Source organism: Cetorhinus maximus, chromosome 7 (assembly GCF_964194155.1).
Source record: "Cetorhinus maximus chromosome 7, sCetMax3.hap1.1, whole genome shotgun sequence".
In the NCBI taxonomy this organism is placed as follows: Eukaryota; Metazoa; Chordata; class Chondrichthyes; order Lamniformes; family Cetorhinidae; genus Cetorhinus; species Cetorhinus maximus.
Window position 1 is genome coordinate 17,656,712 of NC_135885.1, and position 13,930 is coordinate 17,670,641.

Here is a 13,930-nt window from a genome sequence, read left to right on the forward strand (position 1 = left end):
CTCTCCAGGTTTGGGCTGACAAGTAGCAAGTAACATTCGCGCCACACAAGTGCCAGGCAATGATCATCTCCAGCAAGAGAGAATCTAACCATCACCCCTTAACTTCCAATATCATTACCATCACTGAATCCCCCACTATCAGCATCCTGGGGTTACCATTACCAGAAACTGAACTGAACTAGCCATATAAATACTGTGGCTACAAGAGCAGGTCAGATGCTGGGAAATCTGTGGAGAGTAACTCTCCTCCTGACTCCACCAGCTACAAGGCACAAGTCAGGAGTGTGATGTAATATTCTCCACTTGCCTGGATGAGTGCAGCTCCAACAACATTCATGAAGTTTGACATTGTCCAGGACAAAACAGCCAGCTTGATTAGCACCCCTTCCACAAACATTCACTCCACCCACCACCAATGCACAGTGGAAGCAGTGTGTACCATCTACAAGATGCACTGCAGAAACTCACCAAGGCTCCTTAGACAGCACCTTCTAAACCTGCAACCGCTACCATCTAGAAGGACAAGGGCAACAGACACATGGGAACACCATCACCTGGACGTTCCCCTCCAAGCCACTCACCATCCTGACTTGGAAATATATCACCGTTCCTTCACTGTCGCTGGGTCAAAATTCTGGAACTCCCTCCCTAACAGCACTGTGGGCATACCTACACCACAGGACTGCAGCGGTTCAAGAAGGCAGCTCACCACCACCACCTAAAGGGCAATTATTGAAGGGCAATAAATGCTGGCCTAGCCAGTGATGCCTGCATCCTGTAAATTAACAAAAAAAAATTCTATTGGTTCTCCCTTATCTATTTTGCTAGTCACGTCCTCAAAAAACTCCAGTAGGTTTGTCAAACATGGTGTCCCTTTCATCAATCCATGGTGACTTTGCCTCATCCCGTTGATATTTTCTAAGCATCCTGTTATCGCATCCTTTATAATAGACTCTAGCATTTTCCCTGCTACTGATGTTACTAACCAGTCTGTAATTTCCTGTTTTCTCCCCCCTTCCTTTTTTAAATAGTGGGGTTACATTTACTACCCTCCAATCTGCCAGGACTGTTCCAGGATCTACAGAATTTTGGAAGATGACAACCAACTTCCATGGCCACTTCCATGACCACCTCTTTTAGTCCCCTGGGATGTAGATTATCAGGCCCTGGTGATTTATCGGCTTCCAGTCCCATTAATTTCCCTAGCACTATTCTATTACTGATGCTAATTTCCTTCAATTCCTCCTCCTCACTAGACATTTGGTTCCTTAGTATTTCTGGGAAGTTATTTGCGTCTTCAGTGAATTAAAGTTTCAGTTTACAGAATTAAAGTAGTTGTTTAATTGTTCCGCCATTTCCTTCTTCGACATTGTAAATTGTCCCATTGCAGACTGTAAGGGACTTTCATTTGTCTTCACTAATTTTTTTTTTTTACACACTTAAAAGCAGACTGTAGAAGCTTCCAAATGTTCCTCGCAGGTTTACTCTCATACTCTATTTTCCCCTCTTGATAACCTCTTTGCCCTCCTCTGCTGAATTCTAAAATGCTCCCAATCCTTGGTCATGCTACTTTTTTGCATTCTCTTGCTCCTCGTTGGTGCCATGAATTCTGGTCACCCTCTGCTACTTGACCCAAGTGGACATTTATTTTGTGGGAGCTTTGATAGCAAGTGGCAGAATAATGGCTTCAAAGCTGAACTGGGGTCCTAGTTTCACCTGATGTCCACACATGCTCGGATCCCAGCTGTGTTTGTTGGGATGTGATGAGGAGCGCACAATTTTTATTTCTTTCACCAGAAATACAACCCAACTGGTGACTTGGTTAAGGGTGAATGTCGCACAGACTTTCCTGGCCTGTCCGCTTTAGGTAATTACTGGCTTAACCAGCCAAGTCTTTGGAGGAAAACAATCTTTAGGGAAGCTGTTGCATTATCAGTTTGACAGTACTTTATTACCAGAGATGGTCCCCAGCCTTTTTGCCCCAGTGGTTGGGAATTCCATTTTGCTACTCTTGAATAAGTGACTAGAACCACCGAATGGTTTCAGCACAGAAGGAGGCCATTCAGCCCATCATCTCCAGAATAGTTCTCCGTAAGGGCTGCACAGCTAGTTCCACTCCCCTGCCCATTTTCTGCAGCCCTGAATTTTTTTTCTCTTCAGACAATGAACCAATTCCATTTTGAAAGACAAAATTGAATCTGCCTCCGCCACACTCCGTCAGTGCATTCCAGATCTTAACGATTTGCTGCACTAAAAAGCTTTTCCGCATGTCACCTTTGGTTCTTTTGGCATTCTCGTTAAACTGGTGTTCTCCAGTTCTCGATCCTTCCGCCACTGTGAACTGTTTCTCCCTATCAACTCTGTCCAGACCCCTCATGGTTTTTGGAAACTATGAAATCTCCTCTCAACCTTCTCTTCTCTAAGGAGAACAGCCCCACCTTCACCAATCTATCCACGTACCTGAAGTCCCTCATCCCTGGAACCATTCCCATAAATCTTTTCTGCACCTTCTCTAAAGCCTTCACGTTTTTCCGAAAGTGTGGTGCCCAGAATTGAACACAATACTCTAGCTGAGGCTGAACCAGTATTCTACAGACGCTCACCATAACTTCCTTGCCTTTGTACTCTGTGGTCTTAATTTTCAGGATGGCAGGGGCTCAGTCCCCACCAACCAAAGAATCGCTGAGGACACATCCCCGCCAACTCTAGCAGGCCCAATGCCATTTCACGTTCTAACAGGAGGAAGTCCTGCTTTGGAGAGCTGCCAGCCAATCAGATTGGCCAGTTCATTTTCTGGTCAATGGTAACCCAAATAGTGGTTACTATTTCCCCACTATATCAGCCCAATGTGTTATGTGCTATTTCATTTGCTAGATGTGAGTTTGGAATTGGAATAGGCACACCTCCTAGTAGCATTTCCCTGTCCCCTTTTTGCTGGAGAGGAAACAAACTGGGAACGCAGACAGTACTGAATTCCAGTTCAGTCACAGATAGAAGGCTCAAAGGCACTTGAAGCCTCAAATCTGGCAAGGGTCATCCACAAGAAGGAAGATGAGCAGCAAATGGTATCTGAAGTATGTTATGAGTGCAAGTGTCCCATACTGATCCTTGCCTGTGTGGCAAAGTGTTGGACTTGCATTAGCTCTGCAGCATGCATTGATGTTTTCTCAGACTACTGAATGGACTCAGTGGAAATATTGTCTTACAGGATATGACAAATTTATTAGAGTTCTTTGGGCTGTAACAAGCAGGGTGGATAAAGGGGAACCAGTAGTTGTAGTGCATTTGGATTTCTAAACGGTATTCAATAAGGTGACTCATAAAAGATTACTGCATAAGATAAGTGCTCATGGTGTTGGTGGTGATATTAGCATAGATGGAGGGTTGGCTGACTAACAGGAAAGAGTCTGGATAAATGGGTAATTTTCAGGTTGACAAACCGTAACTAGTGGAGTACCGTAGAAATCAGTCCTAGGGCCTCAACTATTTACAGTCTATTTCAATGACTTGGATGAAGGGACTGAATGTAGTTTAGCCAAATTTGTGATTGATACTAATATTGGTAGGAAAGCAAGTTGTGAGGATAGAAAGAGTCTGCAAAGGGACATAGATTGGTTAAGTGAGTGGGTAAAAAAATTGGCCTATGGAGTACAATGTGGTAAAATGTGAGGTTGTCCACTTTGGAGGAAGAGTGAAAAGGCAGAATATTATTTAAATGGAGAGAGACTGCAGAATGCTGCAGTATAAGGACGCCGAGATCCCTCTGTACATGAATCACAAAATGTTAGCATGCAGGTACAGCAAGTAATTAGGAAGGTAAATGGAACATTGGCCTTTATTGCAAGGGGGATGGAGTATAACAGTAGGGAAGTCTTGCTACTTTTGTACAGAGCATTGGTGAAACTGCATCTACAGTACTGTGTACAGTTCTGGCTTCCTTACTCAAGGAGGGGTATACTTGCATTGGAAGCAATTCAGAGAAGGTTCACTAGGCTGATTTCTGAAATTAATGTGTTGTCTTATAAGGAAAAATTGAACAGGTTAGGCCTCTACCCATTGGAGTTTAGAAGAATGAGAGGTAATCTTATTGAAACATATAAAGTCTTGAGGGGGCTTTACAGAGAGGATGTTTCTTCACATGGAGGAATCTAGAACTAGAGGGCATAGTTTAAAAATACTGAATCTCCCACTTAAGACGGAGATGAGGAAGAATTTCTTCTGAGAGTCATTAGTCTTTGGAATTCACTTCCACAAAGAGCAGTGAATATATTCAAGGCTGTTAGACAGATTTTTCAATGGAAAAGGAAGTCGAGGGTTTTGGGGAACAGGCACGCAAAGGTCACAATCAGATCAGCCATGATCTTATTGAATGGTGTGGCAGGCTTGATGGGCTGAATGGCCTGCTCCTACTCTTATTTCTTATGAGTGTTGGATTTGTATGTCACTTAACTTCAAAACACCTATTGTATTCTTCTTTGCAGGTAACCTTTGACCCTGATGTTTTCTTCAACATTTTGCTACCTCCAATCATATTCTACGCAGGATACAGCCTCAAAAAGGTAATGATGGTATTGAATAAACTTTCCAACACAAAACTCGTTCTTTTCTTATCGGTTGAGAAGGAAAAACAGCATTAATGTTGACTGGCATATGACTTGTTTCTGTTGAGCTATTAAAATCTCATTGCCTTTGAGGGTAGTAAAAAGAAGACCAAGTACACTGAGTAATGGGCCGAGGGTGAAAAATCATGGAGGTCCCGAGTCCCTGTTCTAAACCAGCTTTTGCTGCTGCTGATTGAACAGGGGTGATGAAATAACAATGAGCACTAAGACCACTGTCGGGTTTGGGCCCTAACGAACCCCTGTGGTTAAATTACTTTTTTTTCCTCTACATGCTTTTCGGGGTCACGTGAGATGCTGAAGGCTCCAGCGTGAGTCATCGTAGAATCATGGAAAGATTTACGTCCCTAAAGCAGGCCATTTGGCCCATTGTCCCCAAGCCGGCCAGGAAAGAACCGTCCAACCTGATCCCACCTTCCAACTCCTGCTCCTTAGTCCTGTAGGTTACGGCATTTCAAGAGCAAATCCAAGTATTTTTTGAATGCAATGGATGTTTCTGCCTCTGTCATCCATTCAGGCAGTGAATGTTTTGTATTCTTCTTTGCAGGTAACCTCCTTACTATGTTTCCAGAACCCTGCTACCCTTTGGGTGAAAAAAAATTACCCTTAACTCCCCTCTACTCCCTCCACCAATTACTTTGAATCTCCCTGGTATTTGACCTTTCTGATAATGGAAGTTGGTCCTTCCTATCCACTCTGTCTAGGCCCCTCATAATTTTATGCGCTTCAATTAAATCTCCCCTTAGTCTCCTCAGTCCATAGAAAACAAACTCAGCCTATCCAATCTTTCCTCATAGCTAAAATTCTCCATTCCTAGTAACATTCTTGTACATCTTCTCTATACCCTCTCTCGTGTGATTACATCCTGTAATGTGGTGACCAGAGCTGTATGCAGTCCTCTAGCTATAGTCTAACTTGTGTTTTTACACAGTTCTAGCACAACCTCCCTCTCTTGAACTCTATGCCTTGGCTAATAAAGACAAGTATTCTTTCTGCCATCTTGACCATCTAACCTATCTGTCCTGCTACCTTCAGGGATGTGTGGACATACACTCCAAGGTTCTTCTGTTCCTCTACACATCCCAGAATCCTATTTCCCTAGGATCCCACGAGCTTTTAATTTTCTGACCGATCTGCCATATGGAATGTTGTCACCCCTACTCAATGAACCTTGCTGAATCCCATGTTGATTACATTAAATGCATTACCCTCATTGACCCTCCTTGTTAACTCCTCAAAAATTCAATTTAGTCAGACATGACCTTCCCTTAACAAACCCATGCCGACTGTCCTTGATTAATCCATTCTAAATGACAATTTATACTGCCCCTCAGGATTTTTAAAAATAATTTTGCCACGCTCGAGGTTAGGCTAACTGTAGTTTTTTTTAAAGATCGTTCATGGAATGTGGATGTCGCTGGCTAGCTGCAGAACATCTTGTAGATGGTACACACTGCTGCCACGTGCGTTGGTGGTGGAGGGAGTGAATGTTTGTGGATGGGGTGCCAATCAAGCGGGCTACTTTGTCCTGGATGATGCCAAGCTTCTTGAGTGTTGTGGGAGCTGCACTCATCCAAACTAGTGGACAGTATTCCATCACACTCCTGACTTGTGCTTTGTAAATGTGGACAAGATTTGAGGAGTCAGGAGGTTATGTTCACCACAGGATTCCTAGCCTCTGACCTGCTCTTGTAGCCACAGTATTTATCTGGCTAATCCAGTTCAATTTCAGGATGTTGATAGTGGGGGATTCAGTGATGGTAATGCCATTGAACATCAAGGGGGGGATGCTTAGATTCTCTCTTGTTGGGGTTGGTCATTGCCTGGCACTTGTGTGGCATGAATGTTATTTGCCAATTGTCAGCCCAAGCCTGGATATTGTCCAGGTCATGTTACTCAGTCTATCCCTTCCTCCCTTTTTAAACAACGGAAGAGCATTGGCAGTCCTCCAGCACCATAGCCAGAGATGATTGGAAAATGATGGTCAGGACCCTCTTCCCTTGTTTCCCTTAGAAGCATGTTATACATTTCTTTTGGACCTGGTGGTTTATCCAATTTCAGGGATGCTAAACACCTTTTAATAATCTCAACAGCACCATCTTCTCAAGGGCAACTAGGGATGGACAATAAATGCTGACCTAGCCAGCGATGCCCAAACACACTTATCTCCTGGGAGAATTTTTTTTTTTTTAAAAACTCTCCCTCACTATGTTCATCCCATTCAATATTTTGCACTCCTTAAATACAATATATGCTTCGTCCCTCTCTTTTGCCAAAACAAATGGAAAGTATTCACTAAAAACCATACCCATGTCTTCCACTCCCATACACAAGTTACCATTTTTGATCTCGATTTGGCCCTAGCCTTTCCTCGTTCTTTAGTTATCCTCTTGCTCTTTTTATCATCCTTTGGGGGAAGAGATAGATGATGCATGATGGTTACATTATCAGAGGAGAATAGAACTGAGGGAGTGCTGTGCTGTTGGGGGTGGCGTCTTTTGAATGAGGCATTAAACCAAGGCCCTGTCTGCATGGTCAGCTGGAAAAGAAAGGTCCAATAGCATTATTTTGAAGAAGAGTGAGGGAGTTCTCACTGTGTCCTGGTCAACACTCATCTTTCAGCCAACACTAAAAACAGATTTCATTGCTGTTTGTGGGATCTTGCTGTGTGCAAATTGGCTGCTGTGTTTACAGCAGTGATTGTACTTCAGAGGCGCGAGTGCTGCCATTGAGCCTTGGTGGGCACTTTAACTTGATCGTTTGCAGATGGCTAATAAATAAGTCAGCATTTCCTGCTATCCCCATAGCCTAGCTGAGATTGGGAACATACTGTTCAAAAATCATTTGCATAGACCCACAACTTATTCCTCTACACGAGTCACTCTCAAACCATACAAGCAAATGAGCTAAATCTCCCAGTCTGGCGTGTCAATTGCCACTATTAGCTGTGGTGCTTGTATTAACAGTTTGTGTGTACCTTTTATGGGAACTGAAACACTCTAGTGTAATCTTGTATATTTTTAAATGAGGAAGGGCATGAGTACTGATTCTCTGCGTCACTGAGTGATTCTGTATAAATGCATGAAGGGATAAAATGTAGTCAACCAAGACTCAAGAGGGAAGAAACTCTGGCCTAGCAATTGCATCTCTCGGTGCTGTTTTTCCAGGTGGGAAATGGATGCAGAGGGGTCCAATTTAGAGTGCAAATGTCTCCCGCTTGAATAGTCGGTAACGCGCCAACTCCATTAATCGCTCAGGCACAGGGATTGGGCAGCCGGAAGCAGACTTTACGCCCATTGCATATAAGGAGCATGATGCTTGTTTTGGGAGTTAAACTGGAGACTGGTTTACGGTGAATGCAGCAGGCGTCAGGATTACTAGGTCAACGTGTGACCTAACCTGAGGATCTCGCAGGGATTGTTGAAAACCTTGACCTAATTCCTGGGCCCAGACGATCCGGTTTCTAGGCCCATGTAATTAATTCTGGTGTCATGAAAGCAAGGTCATTATCCATAATTTAAAAACGGTAAATGCCCAACTTGGTGCAGTCAGTTTAGTTTAGTGGCAGAGAGCCTTCATAAAAGTTACTAATATGCTGATAAAAGCCTTGCAAACATCATCTGAAAATGGCGGGTTGTCATAAGGATTCTGTCACTATTATGATCTATACATTGTTAAGTATGCTGTCAAGAGGGGAGACCACCTTGCAAATAATAGTATAAGATAAGCAATTTTTTATTTGACAATTGCAAAATTGATATTTAAGGGATGATGGTGGTGTAGTGATAATGTCACTGGACTAGTAACCTCGAGGCCCAGGCTAATGTTCTGTGTGGCAGCTGGTGGAATTTAAATTCAATAAATCTGGAATATAAAGCTAGCCTCAGTAATGGTGACCATGACAACTACCATCATTTGTTGTAAAATCCCATCTGGTTCACTAATGTCCTTTTAGGGAAGGAAATCTGCCGTCCATATTTGGTCTGGTCGACACGTGACTCCAGATCCTCAGCAATGTGATTGGCTCTTAACTGCTCTCTGCAATGGCCCAGAAAACCAGTTGGTTACAAGGGCAATAAGAGATGGGCAACAAATGCTGGCCTTGCCAGCGACACCCACGCCTCATGAAAGAATAAAGACAAAACTAGATCCTTTGAATAGCTTTCAGATTAGCCGTGTTGGGAACAATGTTTTCCATTTTTGGGTTAGAATGAGGGTGACACATAGTCTACAATTAATATAATGAAAGTTATAGGGCTCAGAGACGAATGACTTAAAGCTTTCTGGAACTTGGAACTTTATGATGAAGGAAGACCTAATGAGAGGTCTGAATTTCTTTGTATTGTTTTAAAAAAAAACAATTGCGGTAACATGACCCAGGTCTTTTTTAAAAATTTGAGGAGCATTTGTAAAGTAAATCTGAGCAAATTATTTACCTCAAACTGAAACTTGCATCTAATAAACACACATTAAACAAACAGCATCAAACAACATTAGAATCATTAACATCATATTATCTTACAGCACAGAAGAGGTTATTTGACCCATTGTACTGTGCCGCCTCTTTTGAAATTGCTATTCAATTAGTTCTGCTCCCCCTGCTCCCCGCCACCCCCCCACCTTTTTTCCAATAGCCCTACTATTGTTTCACTTCAAATATATACCCAGTTCTCTTTTGAAAATTAAGGTTGAATCTGCTTCCATTACCCTTTCAGACAATGCATTATGAATCATAATTTACCAAGTGAAATGATTTCTCCTTGACTCTCCTCTGGACCTTTTGCAGATTATCTGAATTCTGTATCCTCTAGTTACCAACTCAACCTGCTGGTGGAAATATTTTAATGTGTTTGCTCTATCAAAACACCTCATAATTTTGAACAACTCCAGTGAATCCCAACCCCACCCCCACCCCCCCCTTAACCATCTCTGTTCCAAGGAGACCAATCCCAGCTTCACCAATCTCTCCAAATAACTGAAGTCCCTCACCCCTGGTAATATTCTAGCTAATCTTATCTGGATCATTTCTGAGGCCTTGACATCCTTCTTGAAATGTGGTGCTCTGAATTGGACGCAGTTCTCCAGCTGAGTCCTGAACGGTGATGTTTTATAAAGATCCAGCATAATTTCTCTCCAACGAAACAGTGGGTTCTATTGGAAACTTCCTAATGTATTGGACTCCCTTAATGTACATATTTTATACACAAATGCTTTTGCGTGTTTGTTTTGACAGTCAAATTACCAAATGATCATGTAAAATAGTCCAATGCTTAAGCTTTAAACAAAATTGAGCAGGATTCAATGGTTATAATTATTTTAAAATTAAAATACAGAAGCATGTTGAGTATTCCAATGTAATGCAACCTAATGCAAAAATGACCAGCTTTAAGCTGTGCTATTCAAATAGTTTGGTTTTATAATTGCTGCTTGTAGAAAATGTCCTTCTCTTTCCTGCAAAAAAAGAAATGATGTGGAGTTTCATCATTAAAACCAACATCAAAGTAATTTTACAAAGGCCTTCCTCTGTTTTTTTAAAATAAATCTTGATTTCGTACATGATGAACCTTAACCAGTCAGTTAACTTTTTCCACTTAAGAAACGATGGACCTGTGGTATGACATCACAGTTGTGTTTGGCGCTTTAAGCAGCTGCAGGTTTACCCGAGTTTACGCATCATGTGGTAGCATTAGATCACACTTTACCTCTGGGCTAGTGTGGGGGTGGGGGAACCCGGGGGGCTGGGGGGATGGGAGAGGAGTCGGGGGTGCCCAAGGGGTGGGAACATAACCACACTCATGTTGATATCAAGGGAAGTGCTCCACGCCTAGCAGCGGCTCCAAAAAAATCAACGTCAAAACTGTTGTAAGCGCAGGGCAAGTAATATTCACACCACATAAGTGCCAGGCAATGACTATCTCCAGCTACAGCGAGTCTAACCATTCTCCTTTGACATTCAGTGGCATTACCATCGCTGAATCCCCCACTATGAACATCCTGGGGGTTACCATTGACCAGAAACTGAACTGGACCAGCCATATAAATACTGTGGCTACAAGAGCAGGTCAGAGGCTGGGAATTCTGTGGCAAGTAACTCACCTCCTGACTCCCCAAAGACTGTCCACCATCTGCAAGGCACAAGTCAGGAATATGATGGAATGCTCTCCACTTGCCTCAATGAGTGCAGCTCCAAAAAGAGCCAAGGAGTTTGACATCATCCTGGAGAAAACAGCTCACTTGGTCAGTATCCCATCCACCACCTTCAACATTCACTCCCCCCCTACTACCAATGCACAATGAACAAGATGCACTGCAGCAACTCGTCAAGCCTCCTTTCAAACCCGCGACCTCTATCCCTAGAAGGACAAGGGCAACAGGTGCATGGGAAAACCACCACCTGCAAGTTCCCCTGCAAGTCACACACCATCCTGACTTGGAACTGTATCGCTGGTTCCTTCAGTGCCGCTGGGTAAAAAACCTGGAACTCCCTTCCAAACAGCGTTGTGGTGTACCACATGGACTGCAGCGATGCAAAAGGGTGACATACCACCACCTTCTAAAGGGCATATAGGGATGGGCAACAAATGCTGACCGTGCCAGTGATCCCATGAATGATTTTTAAAAAACCAATTAGCCCAAGTTTTCATGTTGACAGGTCCTGGTGAAACCATCAATGTGAGCTCCTCCGGAACCCATTCAGCCGCACACCAATCAGCTTCTGGATTTGAGCGAAAGATGGCGCCCCAGAAATTGAGGTGCTGCTTTGGGCTTCAATAGTGGAAAACTCTCGGTGTTCGCCGCTATTGGGACCAAAAGATCTGGGCCATTGTCTCACAAAAAAGATAAATTCAGCTTATTTGCAAGTTGGATTATCTGCTGTGGGGAATCCGGATTTTAACTTTGTTTTTAGCCAGATGTTCCTCTCAAAATGGGACTATAGAAATTCCACTGGCCCGAATTTGGCGGTTGTAATGACAGCCGAAGCTGTAAACGTTCGCCATCATCACTCCACCGAAACTGACAGAAACCTCGAGTCCGCACGTGCACAGTGAGACACAGAGCCCTGGAAGCTGCTGTTGGTGGTTCCCCACTCTTCCACAGGGTGCGCTGCTAAAATCCTTGCAGATGGAAATTAATTAGAAATCGCTGAATTTTCAAGAACCTCCTACATTTTACACTATTATTCTTTTTGAAAAGTTGCACCTTGTTGAATAAGCTGAAACTGGATTTTTAACAGAGTGCTAAGTCATAATTATTGATGAACAACCTCTCTTGCCCTGAAAAGTTAATTTTATATTTGTGCAATATTAAATTTTTCTCCATTCCAAGACAAACGTTTTGTAGATTTAATCAAATTTTTTTTTAAGTTTGTTATTTTATCTCCTAACTTAATCCCATGTGGATGACTCAACCTTTACTTCACTTTCTGTAAAATCATAAGTGAATGATAAAACCCACTTGTCCTGATTGCTGCCTGTGAGAAATCTTCAGTTTGATTGGCTGCTTAGCCTGCATGACAACAACGCTGTTGCTGGATGCCAGAGATGCCCCTAGAGCTGGCACTAGAATTAAATTAACATCGGGGAAAGGCGAAATCCATACCATAGAGCTTGTTAGATCTCTGTGGTCAGCTTTCTGTGAGGTCAGTGGCAAGTGCTGTCATCATAAGACCATAAGACATAGGAGCAGAAATTAGGTCATTCGGCCCATCGAGTCTGCTCCGCCATTCAATCATGGCTGATAAGTTTCTCAACCCCATTCTCCCGCCTTCTCCACGTAACCTTTGATCCCCTTACCAATCAAGAACCTATCTATCTCGGTCTTAAATACACTCAATGACCTGGCCTCCACAGCCTTCTGTGGCAATGAATTCCATAGATTCACCACTCTCTGGCTAAAGAAGTTTCTCCTCATCTCTGTTCTAAAAGGTCTTCCCTGTACTCTGAGGCTGTGCCCTCGGGTCCTAGTCTCTCCTACTAATGGAAACATCTTCTCCACGTCCACTCTCTCCAGGCCTTTCAGTATTCTGTAAGTTTCAATCTGATCCCCCCCCCCCCTCATCCTTCTAGACTCCATCGAGTATAGACCCAGAGTCCTCAAACGTTCCTCATATGTTAAGCCTTTCATTCCTGGGATCGTTCTCGTGAATCTCCTCTGGACCCCCTCCAGGGCCAGAACATCCTTCCTGAGATACGGGGCCCAAAATTGCTCACAATATTCTAAATGTGGTCTGACCAGAGCCTTATAAAGCCTCAGCAGCACATCCCTGCTTTTATATTCTAGTCCAGTCACTGCACAGTGAAATCTGGATTGTTCATTTGTACAGTACTGTTCACCACTTTGGTGTCACGTTTGAATCTGGGATGAGCTTCCGACCTCATATACCCACCATTAGTAAGATCAGTTTCTACCACTAACGTCACTTGACCTTACCCCTGTTTCAGCTCACCTGCTGAAACCCTCATCCGTGTATTCGTTACCTCTAGATGTGACTGGTCTCCCTCACACTGCTCCCCATGAACTTGAGTTCATCCAAAACTCTGGTGCAGGTGCTTTAACTCGCCTAACTGACCTAGATTGGCTCCCGGTCAAGCAATATCTTGATTTTGAAATTCTCACCCTTGTTTTCAAATCCCTCTATGGCCTCCCTCCCTGTCTCTGTAATCTCCTCCAACCCCTACAACCCTCCAAGATATCTGTGCTCTACTAATTCTGGCCTCTTATGAATTGCTCTACCATTGGTAGCCATACCTTCAGTTGCCTAGGCCTGAAGCTCTGGAATACCCTCGCTATAGCTCTCCGTCTCCCTACCTCACTTAACCTCCTTTTAAGGCACTCCTTTAGAACCTGCCAAGCTTCTGGTCATCTGACCTATTATCTCCTTATGCGGCGCGATGTCATATTTTGCTTTATAATACCCTGTGAAGTGCCTTGGGATATTTCATTACATTAAAGGTGCTATATCAATGGAAGTTGCTGTTGGGGGAAAAATACAAGGTAGTTTCTATTGAAGAATGCTCTAAAACAGGGTTCCCTCTAAACTGTGTGGCTATGCAGCAATCCGGAACATTCTGAGCTTTGCTGCAAACAGGCCATGTGCGCAAGCAACGTTCCCTTTAAGGTGTCTGCAACTTCACAGCAGTCTTAAAGGGGCTGCACAGCCTTAAAGGGGCCGTGCACTACTAAGAAAGATTAGAGGGAACAGTGCTGTAAAACCCTTTGGTCACATTCTTAAGGAATGTCAACACAACCACAATACCATTACATAACATAAGAAACAGGAGCAGGAGTAGGCCATTCTGCCCCTCAAGCCT

General features: G+C 43.4%; 2 protein-coding genes across 3 annotated transcripts in view; one reads left to right on the forward strand and one right to left on the reverse strand.

Moving 5' to 3' along the window:
* Positions 1-13,930, reverse strand: part of LOC144682622 (PI-PLC X domain-containing protein 1-like) — a 705,325-nt gene that overhangs the window by 318,836 nt on the left and 372,559 nt on the right. The window lies entirely within an intron of this gene.
* Positions 1-13,930, forward strand: part of slc9a7 (solute carrier family 9 member 7) — a 152,237-nt gene that overhangs the window by 62,716 nt on the left and 75,591 nt on the right. For both annotated transcript variants that reach the window (XM_078545120.1, XM_078545121.1), the window contains exon 3: positions 4,482-4,559. In XM_078545120.1, the coding sequence (XP_078401246.1) occupies positions 4,482-4,559 (78 nt within the window). The remainder of the gene's footprint in view (positions 1-4,481; positions 4,560-13,930) is intronic.